Raw genomic sequence first — 19901 nt, forward strand, 5'->3', positions numbered from 1 at the left:
AAGATAAAATTCAATACAGAGCAACAAAGCAGAAACTACTGCTGTCTAAGAGAAGCTGCTGACATAAAGTTCGCAAAATGCATCTGGATGATACAGTTCTGGAAACATATTCTATGGACAAATCAGTCAAGCATACCCCTTAGAGTCCAAAATTAGAAAAAACCAAACAGCATTCCACTGTGTGATGAAGTTACTCACATGATAATAAGCATAATAAGCATTTTTCATTTGTAATTGCTGCCCTCTTGTGGAACAAATACATGAGGTTATCATTCCAAGTGCAAAGAGGGTCCTTTTGTACAAGTTAAATAATGACTTCGATTGGAATGATGTCAACTCATAATAGTCTTTCTGGTTAATCTGAATTACATTTATTTATCATTAGCTGGCACTTTTCTCCAAGATAACGACAATTATTTACCCATTTATACAGCTGGATAATTTTTGCTGGAGCAATTTTAAGGTAAGCACTTTACTCAAGGGTACTGCAGCTGGAGGTGGTAGTCTAACTTGCCATCTTTGGGTCCAAAAGCAGCAGCTTTAACCACTAGGTCACCAGATCTCCCCAGTTACCTCAGAATATCAGATACATGGGCCAGAGCCAAGAGTTTTGGATGAAAGCATTAGGCAGCAAAATAATGAAGTAGGTCAGGTGGATGCCCTTCGAAGTAAGCTGACGAGACTTTACTGAAAGTCTTTGTTCTGAACATATAACATGTTGGATATCATTGGCAGCAAGTAGTATGAGGCCATGATAGTTGTCACTAAGACCAGAAGAAGAGCATCTAATTGGCTGTAGATCAGGAGAAGTGAGCTGTGGGTTCAAATTAGCACTACCTGGATGTGCATTGGGCTCTGATTAACTCTCTGGTTTCTTGGACAAAGGTGTCTGAAGCTGAAGTACCTGAAACTCGGTGTATTAACCCCTGTAACATAAAAAGATTAATTTGTCTGCTGCTATTTATTTTAAAGTGAATGCTACAAAGTGAAAGTTGGAATACAGTATATGCTGCATATAACAGCACTGGAATCTATATCAGAGCATTCAGCAAGAAAGTCATCATTTCTTTACTTAATGTCAAGCATGTCACTGGGTAATTTTCATCGCACTGGCAGAAACAGACATTTCAAGGGCTTAGGTTTTGAATACACAATAAACAACCCATTACATTTTGTTCTTTACTGAGATACTATTTTTTCTCAAAGATGAATCACTCTTTGTTTTCCAAGGAGACCAAGACTACTATTACTATACATTTGAGCATCTCTCAGCAATAGAGTTTTGGGAGTCAGAGGATGTGGGGTACATTTACAGAAGGTCCAGTGTGTTTATCGGGCTGCATCTCAGCCCACTTCCGTGGCGATGGCCGTAATGGAAGGAGGAAAATTAATCACCCCGCAAAGATGCAGGGAGAAACAAAAGCCAATCCATACACGTTGAGACACAGGATGGCCCTGTCATAACGCAGCGCATGGGAGGTGACAGGGTGATCCATCATGGTTTACTCATTATACACAAGGTCAGGGTGCACTTCCTTTCCAGGCTCAGTGACAACACCACACACAGGGACTCTTCCAAAACAGAAATAGATGTAACTGAGGTACACCAGCCACCCTGGAGCCTATAGCTAGCACTCCTCATTCTCACATTGCTTCTGTCAGTGGGGGGACCAAAGGTCACATTTTCATGTCTTCATCACCATTTTCTTCAGTGATGCTCACAGCAAGGGGGGGCGTGGTGGCGCAGTGGGGTGGACTGGGTCCTGCTCTCCAGTGGGTCTGGGGTTCGAGTCCCGCTTGGGGTGCCTTGTGACGGACTGGTGTCCCGTCCTGGGTGTGTCCCCTCCCCCTCTGGCCTTACGCCCTGTGTTGCCAGGTAGGCTCCGGTTCCCCGTGACCCCGTATGGGACAAGCGGTGTGTGTGTGTGTGGATTCAGACAATGTTCACATTGAACAATAAAACCTTGTATTTATACTGAGTTCAGTTTATTTCTATAGAATGCATGCCTCGGCAGAATCATCCTGAACAATAAATATAACCGAAACAGTGACATGAGGCATTGTTGGACAAGTAAGCCAACTGGCAGCTAGGGACAGAAACAAAAAACTCCCTACCCAAGAAGGGTAGAAAAATAGACCTTAGGGGTTCCAAATACCAGTAGCAGCCCACCCCTCCTAGTCAGTCTACTGCAGAGAGACATAACCTGTGCAGATAACTTGATAATGTGTTTAAAGAGGTATTATATGTACAGTCATGTAAAAAAGAAAGTACACCCTCTTTGAATTCTATGGTTTTATGTATCGGGACATAATAAAAATCATCTCGTCCTTAGCAGGGCTTAAAATTAGGTAAATACAAGCTCAGGTGAACAACAACACATGACATATTACACCGTGTCATGATTTATTTAACAAAAAGAAAGCCAAAATGGAGAAGCCATGTGTGAAAAACTAAGTACACCTTATGATTCAATAGCTTGTAGAACCACCTTTGGCAGCAATAACTTGAAGTAATCGTTTTCTGTATGACTTCATCACTCTCACATCGTTGTGGAGGAATTTTGGCCTGCTCTTCTTTACAACGTTGCTTCACTTCATTGAGGTTTGCGGGCATTTGTTTATGCACAGCTCTCTTAAGGTCCCGACCAGAGGATTTATGTCCTGATATGTAAAACCATAGAATTCAAAGAGGGTGTACTTTCTTTTTCACATGACTGTATAATGTAATAGTGCTGAGGAGGGCTGATGTGGAATAAATGTACATAGTTGGTGTTGGTGTCTATTCTTGTACATAGTCCTGCGTTCCTTTCTGTTTGGCTGTTATGTTGCTGATGCTTAGTCTGCCATAGGGGAATTCTGGGGGGGTTCAAGGGGTGACCCCCTAACCATTGTGTGGAGTAGGTAGGCTTAGAATGACATTGGGGAACTCTCGAGTGTTCAGCTGATTGTCAAACAGTACAAGACAAAGGCACCATAAAGATGCTACTGAAGAGACATGCATGCCTTCAATAAAGGGTATTTTCCTAGAACCCTGTTTTCAGTAGCTCCATGGGGAGAATACTATAATGCTGTCAGAAGCGAGAAGGAACCCGGTTCATCTGCGCAGACCAGATCCGCGCATCGGAGAAAAGGTGGATTGCAGACACAGGATATGCAGTGGAGCAACTGGGGATGCATCCTGGCTGGGGCATGCCGCTCTGGACAGCTGTGGGGACCACTGCGAGAGAACCAGCAAGCGGCTCCTCCTGCAACACCTTGGGAAGGATCTGACACGACCAAGTTCAGAACTTGAACATATCAAAACCTAATTACAGAGGCAAAAAGGAAGAATGTCCAAGGACCTCTGTAGCCTAAACTTTAGAGCCCAGAGCTAAAGTAGCTTTGAAGAGTCTTGAAGAAATGTTTACTCCAGGAAATCATGTGCCAATAAAACATGGTAGCCCACAGAAGAAATGACTGAAGTGACTTGCTTTATTTTTATTTTAATTTAATTCCACAAATTCTCAAAAAAGAAAGAATACAAAATACTCAAAACGGAGAAAACACAGGACTCGGTTCTCATTTCTACTTTTTGTTTCCATTGTTTCATCCCATGGCAAACTACTAATATATACAATAAGCTTTAAGATACCGGTATATATAAATTTTAGCAGTCAGAATACACATTCTGCTATTGCCGATTTGAAACAACAAGCTAAACCATTGACAACACTTAACATCAAAGGCTTGAGACCAAAGAAGAGAGGAAGATAGAGGAAAAATGCTTATGACATGGCACAAGACAGACTGGTAAATGGAAAGACTGAGGAAGTAAATAATGCATTTGCACCTTAAACAGAAATCAAATGGTTAGATAACTGTTCTTTTTAAACCTGGGGCTGATTTTAATGCTAAACCGCTGTTAATGAAATGTCTAAACAGATGTATATTAACTGTTCAACTGTAATGGTAATGAAGTTAATACTACAAAAGCAATTCATTAAATTGCAGTACTTTGTTCACAGCAGTAAATGATAAATGGGGAATTGCCCTTAAACTATAAAACAGTTTAACAAATAGGTCATGTGACAGGCTATAGCTAAAAATCTGATACTGGTAGAGTACAATGTACATATCTGCACATATGCATGTGCTTACACACACACACACACACACACACACACACACACACACACACACCTTAAAGAGACTGTGGAATGAAGAAACAAACTTGAAAAGCCTGTTCTCTTCCAAGGGGATTGTGTCCTCACCCCCCACTTCGTGGAACGAGCAGCTCAAGAAGCACAGACCTTACTCCAACTTCCAAAGTAGCAAACACCTGAAGAGAACGGGAGCTTTGCCATTGGTTCCTGAATAGCACCAACAAGCAGACTTACTCTTATAAAAACAAACTTGAATACAAAAATAGTGTAACTGCGACAAGAGGACCCAAATGTCTCTACGGTAAGTACTTTTCTCTTTGAAAAGATCATGTTTACAAGACCATCTTTTTGAAATGGGGTGAAAAAAGCTTCTGTTTGTACCAGTACTGTGGTTTTTGTTGCCACAGTATATGAACAGTTGCTTATTTATTCCAATTAACATTTCACAAGGGCTTTTCCCAAACTAATGAAAGCTTTGGTTAAGGACAATGCAGAGTGTGAAAGTGCACTTGTACCACCCAGGGCTATGGAATAGCATGCACTGTAAGCAGGGCTACTAACCCAAGGCTCACTGCAGCATGCTGTCCCCGGGGGAAACCGTGAGCACTGCCAACTGAGAGCTGCACAATCACAGGGTGAACACGCAAATCCCGCTTCCCCTTTCATGAGCTGCATCCAGCTGAGGAGGAACCATTTAATGCCACTGTGCTCCCCTCTGAAACAAAGGGATACTGATACTAATCAGTAATAATGGAGGTCTAAAACCTCTGGTAAGAATCCACACCTCACAATAATAACAATAGTAATAACTATAATATTTATATATTTTTTTTATATATTTATATATTTATATATTATTTACAGATCTAAAATACCATGCTGCAGCTTTCCTTAGAGACTTCTTACAATGTAATAAAATAAATTTAAAGACAGCACTTCAAAAACTTCCAATGTAATGGCCCAGCTGTTCTTTCTGTTTTCATTAAACACAGTGAAAGAGTCTTGCATACTAGCACCTACAGAAATGCCAGGACAGCCTCTGAATATATTTCATGCAGGGAAGTCATGTCAGTCCTTTGAACATGGCTGCTACTTTGATGCTGTATACCAAATTAAGTCTTTTTTGTTAAAAACAAAGATATCCTGAAAGGGGGGGGGAAAAAAAGATGTTTTCAGAGGATGCCATCATGCCGAATCTGTCCTTTTGCAACTTCGTGTGCTCTGTGAAACTGTGTTCTCATCCTCTCTCCAAGGGTTACAACTGCTTGTCACTCTCTTTCTTCAGACGACTGCAAAGCAAGGAACACAAAATTTAAAAACCAAATGACTTACAGTTATAAGGTGGACATGACTGCAATGTGTGTGACGCTCATGATGCCTCCAATCTGGGAATTGCCCACCCACCTGTAGTAGTCCTCCTGCCCAGGCAGTGGCCCCCCATGCATGTGGTGGTGTCCATGAATCCACTGCTGTTCCATAGCTAGGCGCTGCAGCTCTGCTGACTGTGCATGCATAGCCTGCAGCTGGTGTGCAGCTGACATGGGGGGTGGCAGTGCCCCTTGTAACTCCCGTGGGTATGGTGCTCCTGCAAGACAGTCACAGGTGGCCAAGAGAGTGATCAGATTTAATCATCCTAAATTTAAATTATACCGGAAACACTTCACAATGGAAAAAAGATCTTCCATATATATGGTATCAGTAAGGAAATTCGGAACGTTAACATCAATGCAAGAACTATGAACTACTCTGGCTCCTCGTGTTATAAATATTCAAGATATGAATTTTCAGTGATAAAGATTTAAGTTTGTTTTAAATATTCTTCACCACTCCATTTTGCCCATTGGGCTCAGACAGCATGAAACCTACCCGAGTTACCACAGGCAGCTATTAGATGACAGTAAAATGCACTCAAACAGCAAGTGTGTGATTTCCTTGATTCACTTCCACAGTGTTTAGGGCTCCAGTCTAGTGTAACAATGCCAGTGATGAACAGGCTGGCACTGAAAGGGGATTTGGAAAAAGACTATTTTTATTTCCAGTCAATTTAAAATAGTTTTACTTTTTATTGTAGCTTGAAATTAAAAATGTTAAAATGAAAAGTCAAAGTATTTTAAATTACTACAGCTACATCCAGCATTCCTTAATTGTTAGTGTGTCACAGTGATGCAGTGGTTGGTACCTCACAGCATGTAAACTGTATTCAGAAATTGTTTCAAGTCAGACTCAGCCAGTGTGGAATTAGCATTTTTTTCCCCCCGGCTATGCATGACCTTTCTCTGGGTGCTCCAGTTGCCTTTCTCAGTGTAAAAAATGTGTTTCAGGTGTTTTGTGACTCTTAATTGGCCTTAGTGTGTTTTTTTTTTAACAAATTTTTGTTACATATACAAATGCATAACTGACTATATGGAGTTTAATGTAGTATATTAGCGTAAGTCACTTTGGACGAAGACCACTTAAATACTAGTTAACAGTCACCGTCGGAGAAAAGTATCCCCTAAATGTATAGCTAAAATTTTATAACTCAACCTGTAAATAAACTGAAGGACACTTAAGATTTTACTGATTGTACAGACACAAAACTGAAGGTTACTAGAAACTCAAGAACATTGGAAATGTTTATGGGATGAAATGGCCAAAAACCTGGAACAGGGGTTTGTACAGATTACATATATATTTTTAATACTCAGTCATTTAAAATGTGTAAATGATGAAAAAAGAAGTGTTACACTGCAATGTACTGTGACCCATTCAGGGTGTACACTGTCTCACTCCCTACAATTCCTGGATAGGAACACCGAAACCCTACACTGGACAATCAGTTATTGAGAATTAATGGATGAATACACTTGTTAAGAGCATTTATTTTAGTTTGTATTAGGTTTTTACCTAACCAAACCTGTGAATAACTGGTGGCATGTTTGTATTATATGGCTTTTATTATTTGTAACCTAGTGGTAACGTGACTTGAATTATGGATGGAGTTTCAGTCGCAACTGTGCAAGTTGTGGAGCCAGTGTACATTTATACTGTTAAAGATTATTAAAAAGGATTTTTTTCTGGTTACAAGGTGACTGCATTAACATTCCCTTTGGGTTAAATACAGAGCAGGTGTGGGTCACTCACCAAACATTGGATGGCGCAGCATCTCGTGCTCATGAGGTGGCTGTCCTAGCAAGGGATTGGGGATGGCACCAGGGGGGTAGGGGAACCGGGTCAAGTGTGGGCCAGCCAAGGGGTCTATCAGCGGGTGGGCCCCAGACCCTGGAGAACACACAAGACATTCACCACCACCACCTTCTGGATGTCAGCAACGTTGTAGTAGTAACAGATCTTCATACAGCCAGTTTTATAATAGTGCACAACTGAAATCAACACATACAGTTATGAACGAAGTTCATATAAAACAGAAAAGGTCCCTGCAGTCTACTTCTCAGTCATGCATTACACTACTCACTAAGTACATGCACTTCAAATTGTTTGTGCCAGACAAAGCTTAAGGCCTAAGACCTCCACCCACTTAATTTCAAAAGAAGATGGAATGTGCCTCACCTTGATGTAGAGGGTCCTGCTGGTGCAGGTGTAGGTGTGAGTGGATGTGCGAGTGCTGATGGTGGTGCGGTGTCACGTTGAACATCTGCAGCCGGGCGATGGGGTCATTAGCCATGGAGGCCATGCGCTCGGCGTGCAAGCGCTCAGCTGCCAGCCGCTCGCCGTAGCTCATCTCAGGCCTCAGTTGTGGGCCAGCCAGTGCCAGTCGCTCCCGTTCCAGTGGATTAAGGCCTGGGTGAAACGGGCCAAAAGGGTGTGCGCCAGCCATGGGTGGCAATGACAGCGCGCCATGGCGTGCAAAGTGCTCCATGGGGTTGGCGCTTGGATGCAGACCGTCCAGCTCTGGAGGCTTCACCTCAAACCCGGGCTTCATCCTCTCCCGCAACTCCCTCTCCCGGATTTCGCGCTCCCGCAGCTCTCGCTCCCGCAGCTCGCGCATGGCTGGGTCAGTACTATAGAGACCCGGCATGTGGTACGCCATCAGCGGGTCAGCTGGGTTGAGTGACACAAAGAACGGGTGGTTGCGGTTGGAGGGTGACATGACGTGTGGCCGGGCTGCATACTCGCTGAGTGTGCGCAGGGCAGGTGTGTCTGGCCCAATGTAGGGCGGCACTGCGGCAATGGTGGTGGGCGGTGGCTCGAACGATGGCCGCAGATGAGTAGGACCAGGCATCTGGGGCTCACCTATCCGGCTATCATGGGATGAACTGGAAGCTTTCTGCAACACACAACATACAGCATGTATCGTTTAGTGTTCCAGAGCAAGTGCATCATTATTAACCCTATTTGACAATTAACCACTAACCGGACCACCATGTGAGAGAGAACCAGAAGATATGATTAAAAACTACACACACACAGGCTGCTAGTCACTTCGATCAGAGATTTATGCTTACAGATCTTGCCTTCAGGCTTAACTTGTTTTGGCTTTGTGGCAGAACATAAACATTAACAGTGTCAAGACTCACAGTGGCTCGCTCTGCCTCCCTCTCTCGCTCTCTCTCCCGCTCTTTCTCCCTCTCCCGTTCCTTCTCCTCACGAGCCTTCTGCTCTGCTTCCCGCTTGGCCCTCTCCAGGGCCTCCTCCCTCTTCTTAGCCAGCTTGGAGGCTGCCAACGGCGTGAAGTACAGGTCTGTCCGAGCACATGAGTTGTAGCCCCGGTCCAAGTACTTGTAGAACCTGTCAGAACAACACCATAGAAAGGGGGTAATTGATCAAGGGAAAAAGAAAGAAAGAAAAAAAAAAAAAAAAAAAAACAATCACTTAAATTGACATCTTCACATTCGATCAGATTCCGTTGCATGAACACATGTCTTGTAACAGTTGCTGGAGTAACTGTGGGACCCATGACAATGTAGCCATCTTATTACAACGCAACAGAATCCATTTAGTTATGGAGCTCATCGAGACCAAGATAAAGCCAGTTTATCACAAGAGCATGTGCAAAGAAAAATGAATGAGAGCAAATCTGAAGGTGGCCCAGGTTCCCAAAAAATAAATTGACCACGGTTCCCCTGCAAGTAGTACCACCTCCAGCTGAACGAGCTCAGACTGCAAAGCGAAAGCTTTACCGGAATACATAAACGCATCTATAAGCACAACACACAACTGTGTTGCAAGCACTAGAGAGCAAAGTGGATTCTTGTTTGCGTAAGGATGCTGTAAGGGTGGACATGTAGAAAGGGCTGGCAAGCAGCATACAGGCTTTTCCTAATACTGCTATATAGAACACACGCAGTTAATTCAACTTCCACTGGTCCACCCATCTGTTGAGAGCCATCTCTCAAACTGGACAACTCCACCATGTTAGCTATTCTGACAAAAATTTTGGGTTAACATTTTGACTCAAGTCTCTGCTTTACCCCCACAAAATTAAGCCAAAATAAGAGTCTTTTATGCACTTCCTCTACAACATTTATACAATCTGCCCATATCACACGGCACTCCCCTACTTCAGGCCGTGGTATTCTCTCAACTGGGACCACGCAACACCCCATTTGGTTTTCTGGCCTCTGACATTAAGCCTTTAAAACACTACTAAAAGGGGGAGACTCATAACACAAGGAAAAGAGTTGCCCCCTTACACACAAAAGACTCCTACTGTAATACCTTGAATAAAATACTTACCCCAAATAACTTCAGTAAAGATCACTCAGCAGTACAAAGAAATAAATCACTAAGTCACACTCATGAAAAGTAAACATAAATCCATAAAGCCATAGCACAAGTTGTGTTTGAACTGCCAAAGTGTTACCAGGTTTCCCGTCTCACTCCAATGGTTATTGTAGCTGCTCATAACAAGTTCGACTGATTATAGTCTACAAGGGATCAAACGATAAGCACCAGGACCCTATAGGAACCACTCAATCGTAACACCCGAGCAAGAATGCTGCAGTCCTCCATATTTGCCAGATGGTGGTCCCAGTTTCAAGAGCTCCAAAACTAAAATTCCATTCTCAGTTTAGCCCCAATATGGTGGAAAATGCTCCCCCTCAGAACTGCTGAATCCCTCCAAACATTCAAGAAGGGTCCCAAGACCCATTTCTCTCCCTGTATCTTAAGCGCTACATATATTTATTTGTACACACAATGTCCAGTGATGACCTATTAATGCAACTCATTTCTACAGGTAGCTACATGAGTAATACATGCCAGCAAAACTCACTGTGCTTTTAATAATTGCACAGCTGTATTTAAAGCTTTCAGTCTGTTGTGGAATCACTTAGATCTGTTTCTCCAAGGCAACAAACAAGTGGGGAGAAGAAAAAGAAAAAAGCATAAATGTATGTCATGGTGGGGCATGTGTGTTGTACCGTGCAGACTGGCTGGCGTGACTTGGGGTGTTGACCACTGTTGGCTCGGGGGAAGGGCTCCTCTGTGGAGGGGGTGGGCTCTCTGGCTCCTCTGGATCATCCAAAGGCTCCTCCTTGATCTGCACAGCCAGGGAAGCTGAAGGTCCTGGGCAAGGGGTGTTCATAGAGGCAGGCAGGGGCACAGAGGTAGATGAAGCTGAAGAGCCTGTTGGGAGGAAAGGATGGGGAGGGAATGGAGCCTGAGAGGCAGAACTAGCGGGAGGGGCTGGGGGGAGGTTTTGGGACTGTGTAAGCACAGGGGGAGGCAGTGGCTGGCTCTGGGACATGAGCTGTAGCGGGGGTGGATGTGCTGGGGGTGGGTGGTGTGTGGACAGGGAACTCAAGGGTTTTAGGGCTGGTGGTGGAGGCAAATTGGAAGGCATCTGCGGGAAGGGGGGTGCTGCAAGATGCTGGGGGTGCTTGTGAGACTGTGGGTTGGAAATCTGTGGAATAGGGGTGGTGGGTGGAGGCTTGATGTGGGGCATGGACATCGGTGTGGGGGGAAGCGGCTGCTCCCGGGGTGGGCCTTGAGAGGGAGCTTGCACCTGTGAAGGGGGTGTGTGGGACCGCTGCGTGGCCTGACTGGGGACAGAAGGTGTCAGGGAAACCTGAGAATGGGAGGACAATGAGTAGGGTTGGGACGACAAGGTGTGTGGGGGTGGCAGGTGGGCAGAGCCACCTTGCGGTTGGTGAGGCAAGGGTGGCAACTGTGTGTGCAGAGGAGAATGCAGTGGTTGGCTGCCTGTCTGAGAAGAAACTTGACCCTGAGGAAGACCCTGCAGGGACAAGCTGGGGGAGGGTACTCTTTGGGGTTGCAGGGGTGTCCCAGACTGGATGAGTGGTTGCATGGAAGTGGTTAGCATAGATGAAGATGGTTGGGGGGAAACAGCAGAAGTCCCAGATACGGGTGGTGCCAAAGAGGTGGTGGCAGCAGTCGATGTGGTTGGGGGCATCTGAATGATAGGAGGGTGCTGTGCTTGTGGTGCCTGCTGCTGAGCAGAGGAGTCTGAGTCGCTCTCGTTGTCACGGGGGCTGGAGATACTGGGTGATGAGCTGCGGTTGTCCTGATCGATATCCTTGGGGTCACTGCTGCCTTCGTCGTTCACACTGCGACCGTCTGAACTCTCGCCTTCACCCTCGCCTTCTGATGGGGAATCTGGATGACTTAGCTCCTGTGGGACCCAGTCAACAAGAGATGTGCACTGCTCTTACATTTTAAAATGTGAGACCAGCATACTGCAGTCTGCTTATTAATAAGGATATATGACGGAGCCTTGAAGACTGCTGAACAAGATTGGAAAAATTTTCAAAAAAAGGCCTGGGGAACATTGAATTTAAAAGTGTAAATTGCATTAACTGTACTGGACTTGCTGCAGAGTTTAAATAAACCATAACTAGAAATGGAAGAGATTGCTTGTTGGAAATAACACAGCCACTAGCCTCTGCAACACTCACATCCACTCTTACCTGGGTCTTGGACTTCTTGGAAGTGGCCCTTTCTGGTTCCTCTGTGTCTGAAGTTCCCTTATCCCGCTGTCTCTTTGCCCTCTTCATGGAGGAAGGCACCTCATCCTTTATCTTTTAAGGACGAAACGATCAAAATCAACTTGAGGTCAAAGCTCCATGTACAAAAGGACCCCTTTCACAGTCAGTTAAAACCTGAGCCATCAACTTGCCAAAAATTTCATTTAAAAAAAAAAAAAAAATGCATAAATTCCTGTGGACATGCTAAAAATTATGCATGGAACACATTAATATATTTTATACGAGTTACCAATTCAAACACAATAAGCTTTACATTTACTTTTGTCCAAAGTGGCTTACAGGACAAGAAAAGAATTTTGATGTTAGCAAGTCTGTTGGTTCAGAAAAATTTTACCTCTAGTTATTTATTCCTGTAAGCTTGGACAGTGTACAAAACAAAATTTCTTAGCAAAAAAAACCCACAAATGAAGCAGTGCTACAGATGGTTGCCACAGTAAAAGACATCATTGCTATACACTGCTATAGCGTAATTTTACCGGCATACAGATTAATCAATACAGATCTGCTAAAAATACTGCGGTACATTTACATTGCAAATTAAGTCCATGAATAATTCCTATATCAAACACCATAACTGTTAGTCTCAACTATATTAAGTACTTGGTGGTGTAAGAAGGTAAATAATCAGAGGTGGGTAGTAATGCAATACATTTACTCTGCTACATGTACATATAGTATCTTTCTGGAAAACTTGCAGTTTTTCTAAAACTGATCGAGTCAATACTACAAACCAAGACACCATCTGTGGATTTCACTAGCCACTGTCAGCTGTTGCTCTATCACTTCTGTTTTCATCGTCAGCTGACCTCCTTTCTCAATTTTTTTTGGTCGTTGATGGCCATCAGTCAACCTAGGTCTCTTATTGGCTTGGGGGAATAAAGGTGAGTTTAAGCATCTTCCATACAGAGCCCTGGAGGTGTTATAAAAATTATTTTTTTAAAATGAATGCACAAAACAAAAGCTATAAAGTTCCTGTGTGGAGCCTTCAGCTTTCTCATGAACACGCTTTAGCTTTTTTGTACAAACACTATTTTGTGTTAACACTACCTTTGTCACACATGGGAATGATTAACATTGTGTGCATGTGATACTATTTTGTGGTGGCTTGCCACAGGCTTCATAACACATTGAAATTGTTTGTTTTGATCCGCATGATGGTAGTCATCACTTTGGAGAAAGGCATGAGCTAAATGAATAAATGATTTTCTATTAAAAAAAAAGGCAAAAACTAAAATAATCATGTTGAAATGTATTGGCAGTTTCACTGACCACAAATTTACTCCATTTCAGCATAGGTACCTGAAATATATATATTAAAGGACTGTATATCTGAGAAAACCCAGCCAGTTGAGAGCATGAGTTTGAACTGGCCTTACTAAACTCTCTGACCCACTCAGTATTTTCAGTAAAACAGGCTGCACCAACTTTGTACAGGGGAAAGAACACATACTAAGTCTATTAATAAGGGAGAATATCTAATGCATGGGGGGGGGAAGAAAAAAAAAAAAAAAAGTTATATATAATGTTAGCATATATGAATTAGATCACAAATTCAAATAGAGACCTAAAACACAATCTCAGCAGGTATACTTCTTTTAAAGGGAGACTGATTTATACTAACAAAAATAAAGCCAAGCTGGAACACCATAATTAGATCCTTATAACAGACAAGAAGCCACACACCTATTTATCAGTCTATTAACCCAGTTTATCACATTCCGACATCTACACACAGTTCAGCAAACTCTCTAATTTGATTGTTTGTAGAAAAAGCACCAGAACTGCTGTCTACTGCCACAAAAAACACAGGTCAATTAACTGTAGTTAAGACATTACATTGACATTTATTGATTTAGCAGATGCTTTTCTCCAAAGCGACACAGATTTCAGAAAATACAATTTGTGCATTACATTAGCAGAAAGAGACATAGGTGCAGACATGTGTGTGACTTTGTTTCTTTCCACTATATGCACCAATGTTTATCACTACCACTCCCAACAGCACTTCTCCACATACTGCTAAATACAGCGATAATGGGTTTCACCTTGCTGGCCTTCTTAATGGAGTCGGCTTTGCTGTCTGTGCTGGAGGTGCTACCGGCACTGGGAGAGGCTCGTCCAATGGAATGCTGGTCCTCTGTTGGTGGTGAGGCGCGGCCGTCGGGGCTTCCCGATTGCTTTTTGCGGCCGCTCCGCAGAGTGGACATCTGTAAGAAATGCGCGGAACGGGTAAGCATTTCAGTGTCAGGTCACTATTTAGAGCACACCAACATTCCACAAACACACCACAGTGGGTGCTGTGAGCCATTTCTTCCTGGCAAAAGGCTCATAGTAAACCAGACATGCTCACTAGCATCTTATATCACTCTCTCTCACACACGCACTCACAAAAACACCACTTTCCATTATGCTAACTGCAGCACAAGTGAGTACCACTATTACTTCACATTCAAAGGCTATGGGGAAACAAATCTGAATATGGAAAAGTGTTCAACGATAACGCAAGCACTGGTACGATATTGTTAAACATTATAGCAGAAGGCAATTCATACTCATATCAGACAAACTGCTGCATAATGCTACAAATATGTGCCAGAATATCTTTCATAAGGCACTTAGTCATTCAAGGTCAGTAAGCCAACAAACTATAATGCTTTCTTGGAACAGACATTTTTTAATTCAGAATTACATTAAATGGTGCTTTCATGGCTTCAGATTGGATACTGCACAGAACTAGAGAACTCGCTCGACGACAGCCAGTTGTCTTCCACTATACTGAAGTCGCAGGGCACTAGACTCTAAGGAGGATACACCCCAGACACGACATGCCGTCGCAGTCTAGCCAGACGCAAAGATATTCACACACCACTTGCAAAATAGTCACTAATTAACCTGAAAGGCGTGTTTTTGAAAATCGGAGCACCTGGAGGAAACTCACGTGTGTGGGGAGCACAAGCACGTGCATGCTGAGAGGGACCTACGCAAATCTTTGTACCACCACGTTACCCAAGAAGACAAAAAAAAAAAAAAAAAAAAAAAAAAAAAAAAAAAAAAAAAAAGAGAGAGAAAATGCATGTTGAGAGAACTGGGCCATACCGAACCACGACTGCGCCGGGTTCTCATGTTGTGCTTCCCGCCAGGTCCATCCTCCTCCTCCTTGACAGGTTTAAACATGAAGGGAGGTGGGTCAACTGGCCTCTCAATAGGTGGTAGCTCTCCGTACTTCTTGAAGTGGAGGCGGCAGTCGGTGCAAAGCAGGATGTTCTCCCGGCCCCCGTGGTGCCAGTCCTTGGAGGCTGAGAATTCCAGCAGTCAAGCCGTGCAGGAAATGTACCATACAGGAAGCGTGCATCAAAGTGCAACATTCACATTACATTTAAATTTATTTATTTAGCAGATGCTTTTCTCCAAAGCGACTTCCAACAGATACTGCATAGTGTTATCAGCCCACACACCTTATTCACCAAGGTACACACATACTCTCACACAGCAAATCTCTGTTCGACTGATAAACTTTCATTCAGACAGCACTGATACCTGAAAAAGTACTGCATGTTATGATGAAAGATTTTCTTAAAGCACCTCAGTACACACACACACACACACAAAAAAAAAATCCACATTGGTCATTTAAAGTATTAACACCACGCACACAGCTCTAAAGCCTTTGAACCATTGGAGAATAACAAAAAGAAAAAAAAATACTTTGGATTTTCATCTAGATATAGCAGCCATTTCAAGAAACATGCTAGTAATAAAACAGCAATAAAGATGTGGAGTCAAAGGTGGGCTTTAGATGTGGAATAGTCACCTAATGACGTTAAAGAAACAGTAAACAATAATTCTGATAAAACAATCATTTAGTATAAGAATGAATTATGCTGATGGAACTGAGACAACCTCTGGGTGCCCAACTACCAATGGCTGCCCTCGCATTGTGAACACGAATGGAAAGAGCCACTACATCGTTCCCTGATCTGCTGCGAGTGTGCGCTAGAGGAGAGGAGGGGAGGGGGAGGGGGGGGGGGGAGGCAGCTTACTGGTGCTGAAGCAGTGACGGCAAGCGTAGCCTTTCAGCTCCTGCTCGCTGTCCTCGCTGTCAAAGTCATCCTCACTGGCCGAGCTGAGGTCCACTACAACACAGGAAGAGCATAATTCAGCCCAACCACATCAAGTAATACCCACTACCCAGAGGCTCATACATGCACATCACTTGGTTGGCCTGACAAGGTATAAAAACAGCATAAAATGAAAATTGTGTCAGCCTGGCACAGGATTCATAATATTAACAAAAAGATGCTAACAGTGTGCATGTTGGGTATGTGTGATGAGCACTTTTCATCGCCACTCACAGAACTCGCTAGAGGGTGGCCGGGATGGAGTGTTGACAGGAGTAGAGGCTGTGCGTGTCTTGATCCGTCGGAAGACGGGCTGACGGCGATGCCTCCGGTGGGCACGTGAACCTGCTGCCTCGGGGGTCTTCTTCCAGTAGTAGTAAAAAGTGATCAGTTCCCCCTGCATGATTAACAAGAACACACAGCGTTGAGTCAGACCGGTGTGGACAAAAACCTCAGGGTTCTGAGAAACACTCCTGTCCCAAAGTGTGCACACACTCCTTTACAGTACACTCCACTGGCACTGTTACATTCTTTCCAGAAACAGCAACTTTTTCCTAAAATGACACAAAAGAAGCAGGTGACTCACAAACTATTAATGTGTACCCATGTTCTTTTTTAAATACTTCAACTTTAAATAATTTTGGCTGCAAATGCACGCCTAACCCTCAAACAAAAGCATGTACAAAGCAATGTAGCACCTTAGGCAGAGCACACACAGCAGACGGAGGGGGGGGGGGGGAGACAGGTTATTGTGGGACTAAATAGCTTTATTTACAGCCAACAAGACACTTGACCATGAGAAACCGCATCTAGGACTGTTACTTTTCTTATTAACATCAAACGGTCTTCTGTTGTGTGTATAATGGTGACTGCTGAACGTGAAAGTGATGGTGGCACAATGAGAGGACTTGCACTGATGCGATTTCAGAATAATTTATGTCCAGTATCAACAATTCTTGGCATCAGAGGTACAGTAAGTGCCTTCTGCTTCGCCTTGAGCACTGCTGCTCTGGAGTAATTCAACATAAAACCACTATTCTCCATATGCTGAGGAGCCATAATGTGAATCAAGTCAAAAATCTTACATGCAAAGATACCCAGTGAAACAAAACTACTGGCAGCAAGATCAACATAATGACTATTTATGCTGTACTCTCCAAATTTGATTTACACACAACGGTAATGCATGTCAGGAAGCACACTTTCCATAAATTCAGTAATACTCCAGAATAAGTCAAAGCCTCCACAGTCAGATGAGCTGTGCAGGTTCTAATCAGGGATTTCCGAGGGTGACCAGGAAAGGAGATCAGCTGCAAGAAGCTAGTTGCATAACAATTCAGACTCCTATACAGTGACTACTGAACATCTACAAAGCAAATGGGTGATGCATTTCTTCCCTTCCCTTACAGAGGGAAAGGAAAAAAGTCAAGGGGCCATAATGTGGATAAGCAGACATTCCAGAAATAGTGTTCCTGATAAAATTATCATGGTTGATGAAAATTACACCTTGTCAGAGGATGACATGTGACATATATCAATAATGCTCTAGTTTCAACATTTTCATGTTGAATGTGTATATGTGAGTAAACTAACAATCTGATAAGACTAAACTTCAGCTCGAAACAGCAGCACCGAGCTCCACAGCTGTAATAGTGGAGCTCGCAATGTTTTTGCGAGTAAGTAGCTTAACGCCAAGTCACTTTGGAGAAAAGCATCAGCTAAATGAATAATTGTAGATTAAACAGGCCCCTGTAGGACTCACCCTTACAGTGTGTAATGTCTTGTGATAATTAAGTGACACTAGAATAAGGCACATTTTCAAGCACCTAAGACATAAGGACACCTCGCTGTTCTACTCTACATGCCTCTGGATTCTTGCTTCAGAACCCAGGGTTCACAAAAACATACCTACTATGGCATTCCATTAGCGGCTTTTTAGTCAACCATCAGCTGACTGCATGACAACACCCTCCACCTCCAGGAGATGTGTACAGGCCACAGTTCCCCTGTAGAGGTCTCAAAAACTACACAATAACCAACCCATGAGTTCAGCACGATAAACACTGTGACTTAAACACTTAATGAGGTCATTAACAGGTATGTTAATAAGCAGCACATTTTGGAAACTAATGCCATTTCCCTTGTATTTACATGTCCACTGTTTCATTTAGCAGACACTTTCGCCCAAAGCAATGCAGTTCTCCGAATACCAGCGTAATGCACGTTTATCTTTGTTGTCTTGCTTCCAGACCGTGCTCGGGAAACCCAGAGCGGCTTCCGGTCTCCGAGTGCAAAGAGTACTTAAGACGTGCCTATCTATAGCAGAAAAAGAATCAGCTAAACTTGCTAATAATAAAGTAGCTCTACTCTATCCCAAATCATTCCGTTAAAAGGAAACCTCGCAGGTATTCAACAGATGCCGACATTACCTCCCCGCTCACAGGTAGAGCAATGATTAGTGCTTCTGCCTTTGGGTCTGAAGGTCACCAATTCAAATATCACCTATTGCTGCAGTACCCTTGAGCAAGGCACTTACCCAAAGCAACTCCATTAAAATTATTCAGCTGTCTAAGTAGGTGAATAGTTGTAGGCAGCTTTACATTGCAAGTCAGTATGGATAAAAATCAAGTAAATTAATACACACACCCGCTACAGCCAACAGGCATTCTCCTTTAATTTACTATCTTTCCCATAATGAAACAAATTCCTAACACTAACAGACAGAGGTTTGGATGCACAAGTTAAGTGAATCACTTCATGATTATCAAACAAATAATGAGGTAATTATATGGCATGTTATTGGCTGTAGGATTTGGAAGAAGAGTTGCATTTTCCATATAACATGTAGGCAGCAAACGCCCTTGTTGGTGCTGCGTATTATTGCGCTTTGACATGCGAGGGAGACACCAACACCTGCAACACTCACACAGGGCCCCATCCAGGGACCCTGACATGCCAAACAGGGTTAACATGACTAGCTCAGTATTCTGTGGCTCCAGGATACTGTGGGCCTGATTTGAACAATCAATTAAGCAAAGCAAGAGAGTGTGCAGGCAGCATGGAACCAAAAGTCAAAGAGGGTACCATCACCCCTTCATGTAATCCCAAACTCAGGCAATGTCTTCTTCCTTCTTAGATAATGCTAATCCAAGTCATTTAACCACTTACAGGCTTCTACTACATGAGCATAAGTTTTTCCTAACCATGTATTCAAAGAGATTCCAAGCGAAAAGGAGACAGCCGGTAGCATAGTGGTTAGTGCTACTGCCTTTGGCTCTAAAGGTTGCAAGTTTGATCCGCACATCCGGTTGTAGAACCCTTGAGCAAGGTACCCACCCTAAACTCCTCCAATAAAAATTTCCCAGCTCTATAAATGGGTAAATAATTGTAACCTTAACATTGTAAGTTGCTTTAGAGAAAAGCATCAGCGAAATTAACAAATGCAAGAAGAACTCTACCATTAAAGTGTAAATGCTGATTTTTTCTAAAAAAGAGCCTTCGATTATGAGACACTTGTAATTTACCTATTGAAATTTCTTTTTATTTCCTCTGACACATATACTAAAAGATCTTGAAACGATTTCAATAAAATATGATGAGCTGATTGATCTACTGCAATGAATACATGAACTACAGGGACAGCTGGTAGTGTAGTGGTTAGAGCAGCTGCCTTTAGACCCAAAGGTTGCAGGTTT

General features: G+C 43.2%; 1 protein-coding gene across 5 annotated transcripts in view; it reads right to left on the bottom strand.

Moving 5' to 3' along the window:
• Positions 1–3470: 3470 nt before the first annotated feature.
• Positions 3471–19901, bottom strand: part of LOC108928239 (arginine-glutamic acid dipeptide repeats protein-like) — a 145145-nt gene continuing 128714 nt past the window's right edge. For 3 of the 5 annotated variants that reach the window (XM_018742092.2, XM_029249189.1, XM_018742094.2), the window contains 11 exons: positions 16441–16603; positions 16129–16221; positions 15185–15384; positions 14134–14295; positions 12011–12121; positions 10505–11715; positions 8660–8870; positions 7692–8409; positions 7266–7436; positions 5547–5727; positions 3471–5431 (listed from right to left, as the gene is read on the bottom strand). In XM_018742092.2, coding sequence (XP_018597608.1) covers positions 5398–5431; positions 5547–5727; positions 7266–7436; positions 7692–8409; positions 8660–8870; positions 10505–11715; positions 12011–12121; positions 14134–14295; positions 15185–15384; positions 16129–16221; positions 16441–16603 — 3255 coding nt within the window. In that variant the 3' untranslated portion in view covers positions 3471–5397. The remainder of the gene's footprint in view (positions 5432–5546; positions 5728–7265; positions 7437–7691; positions 8410–8659; positions 8871–10504; positions 11716–12010; positions 12122–14133; positions 14296–15184; positions 15385–16128; positions 16222–16440; positions 16604–19901) is intronic. The other 2 variants (XM_018742093.2, XM_018742095.2) reach the window with 1 other exon arrangement.

The sequence above is a fragment of the Scleropages formosus genome, chromosome 25 (assembly GCF_900964775.1).
Source record: "Scleropages formosus chromosome 25, fSclFor1.1, whole genome shotgun sequence".
NCBI classification, from domain to species: Eukaryota; Metazoa; Chordata; class Actinopteri; order Osteoglossiformes; family Osteoglossidae; genus Scleropages; species Scleropages formosus.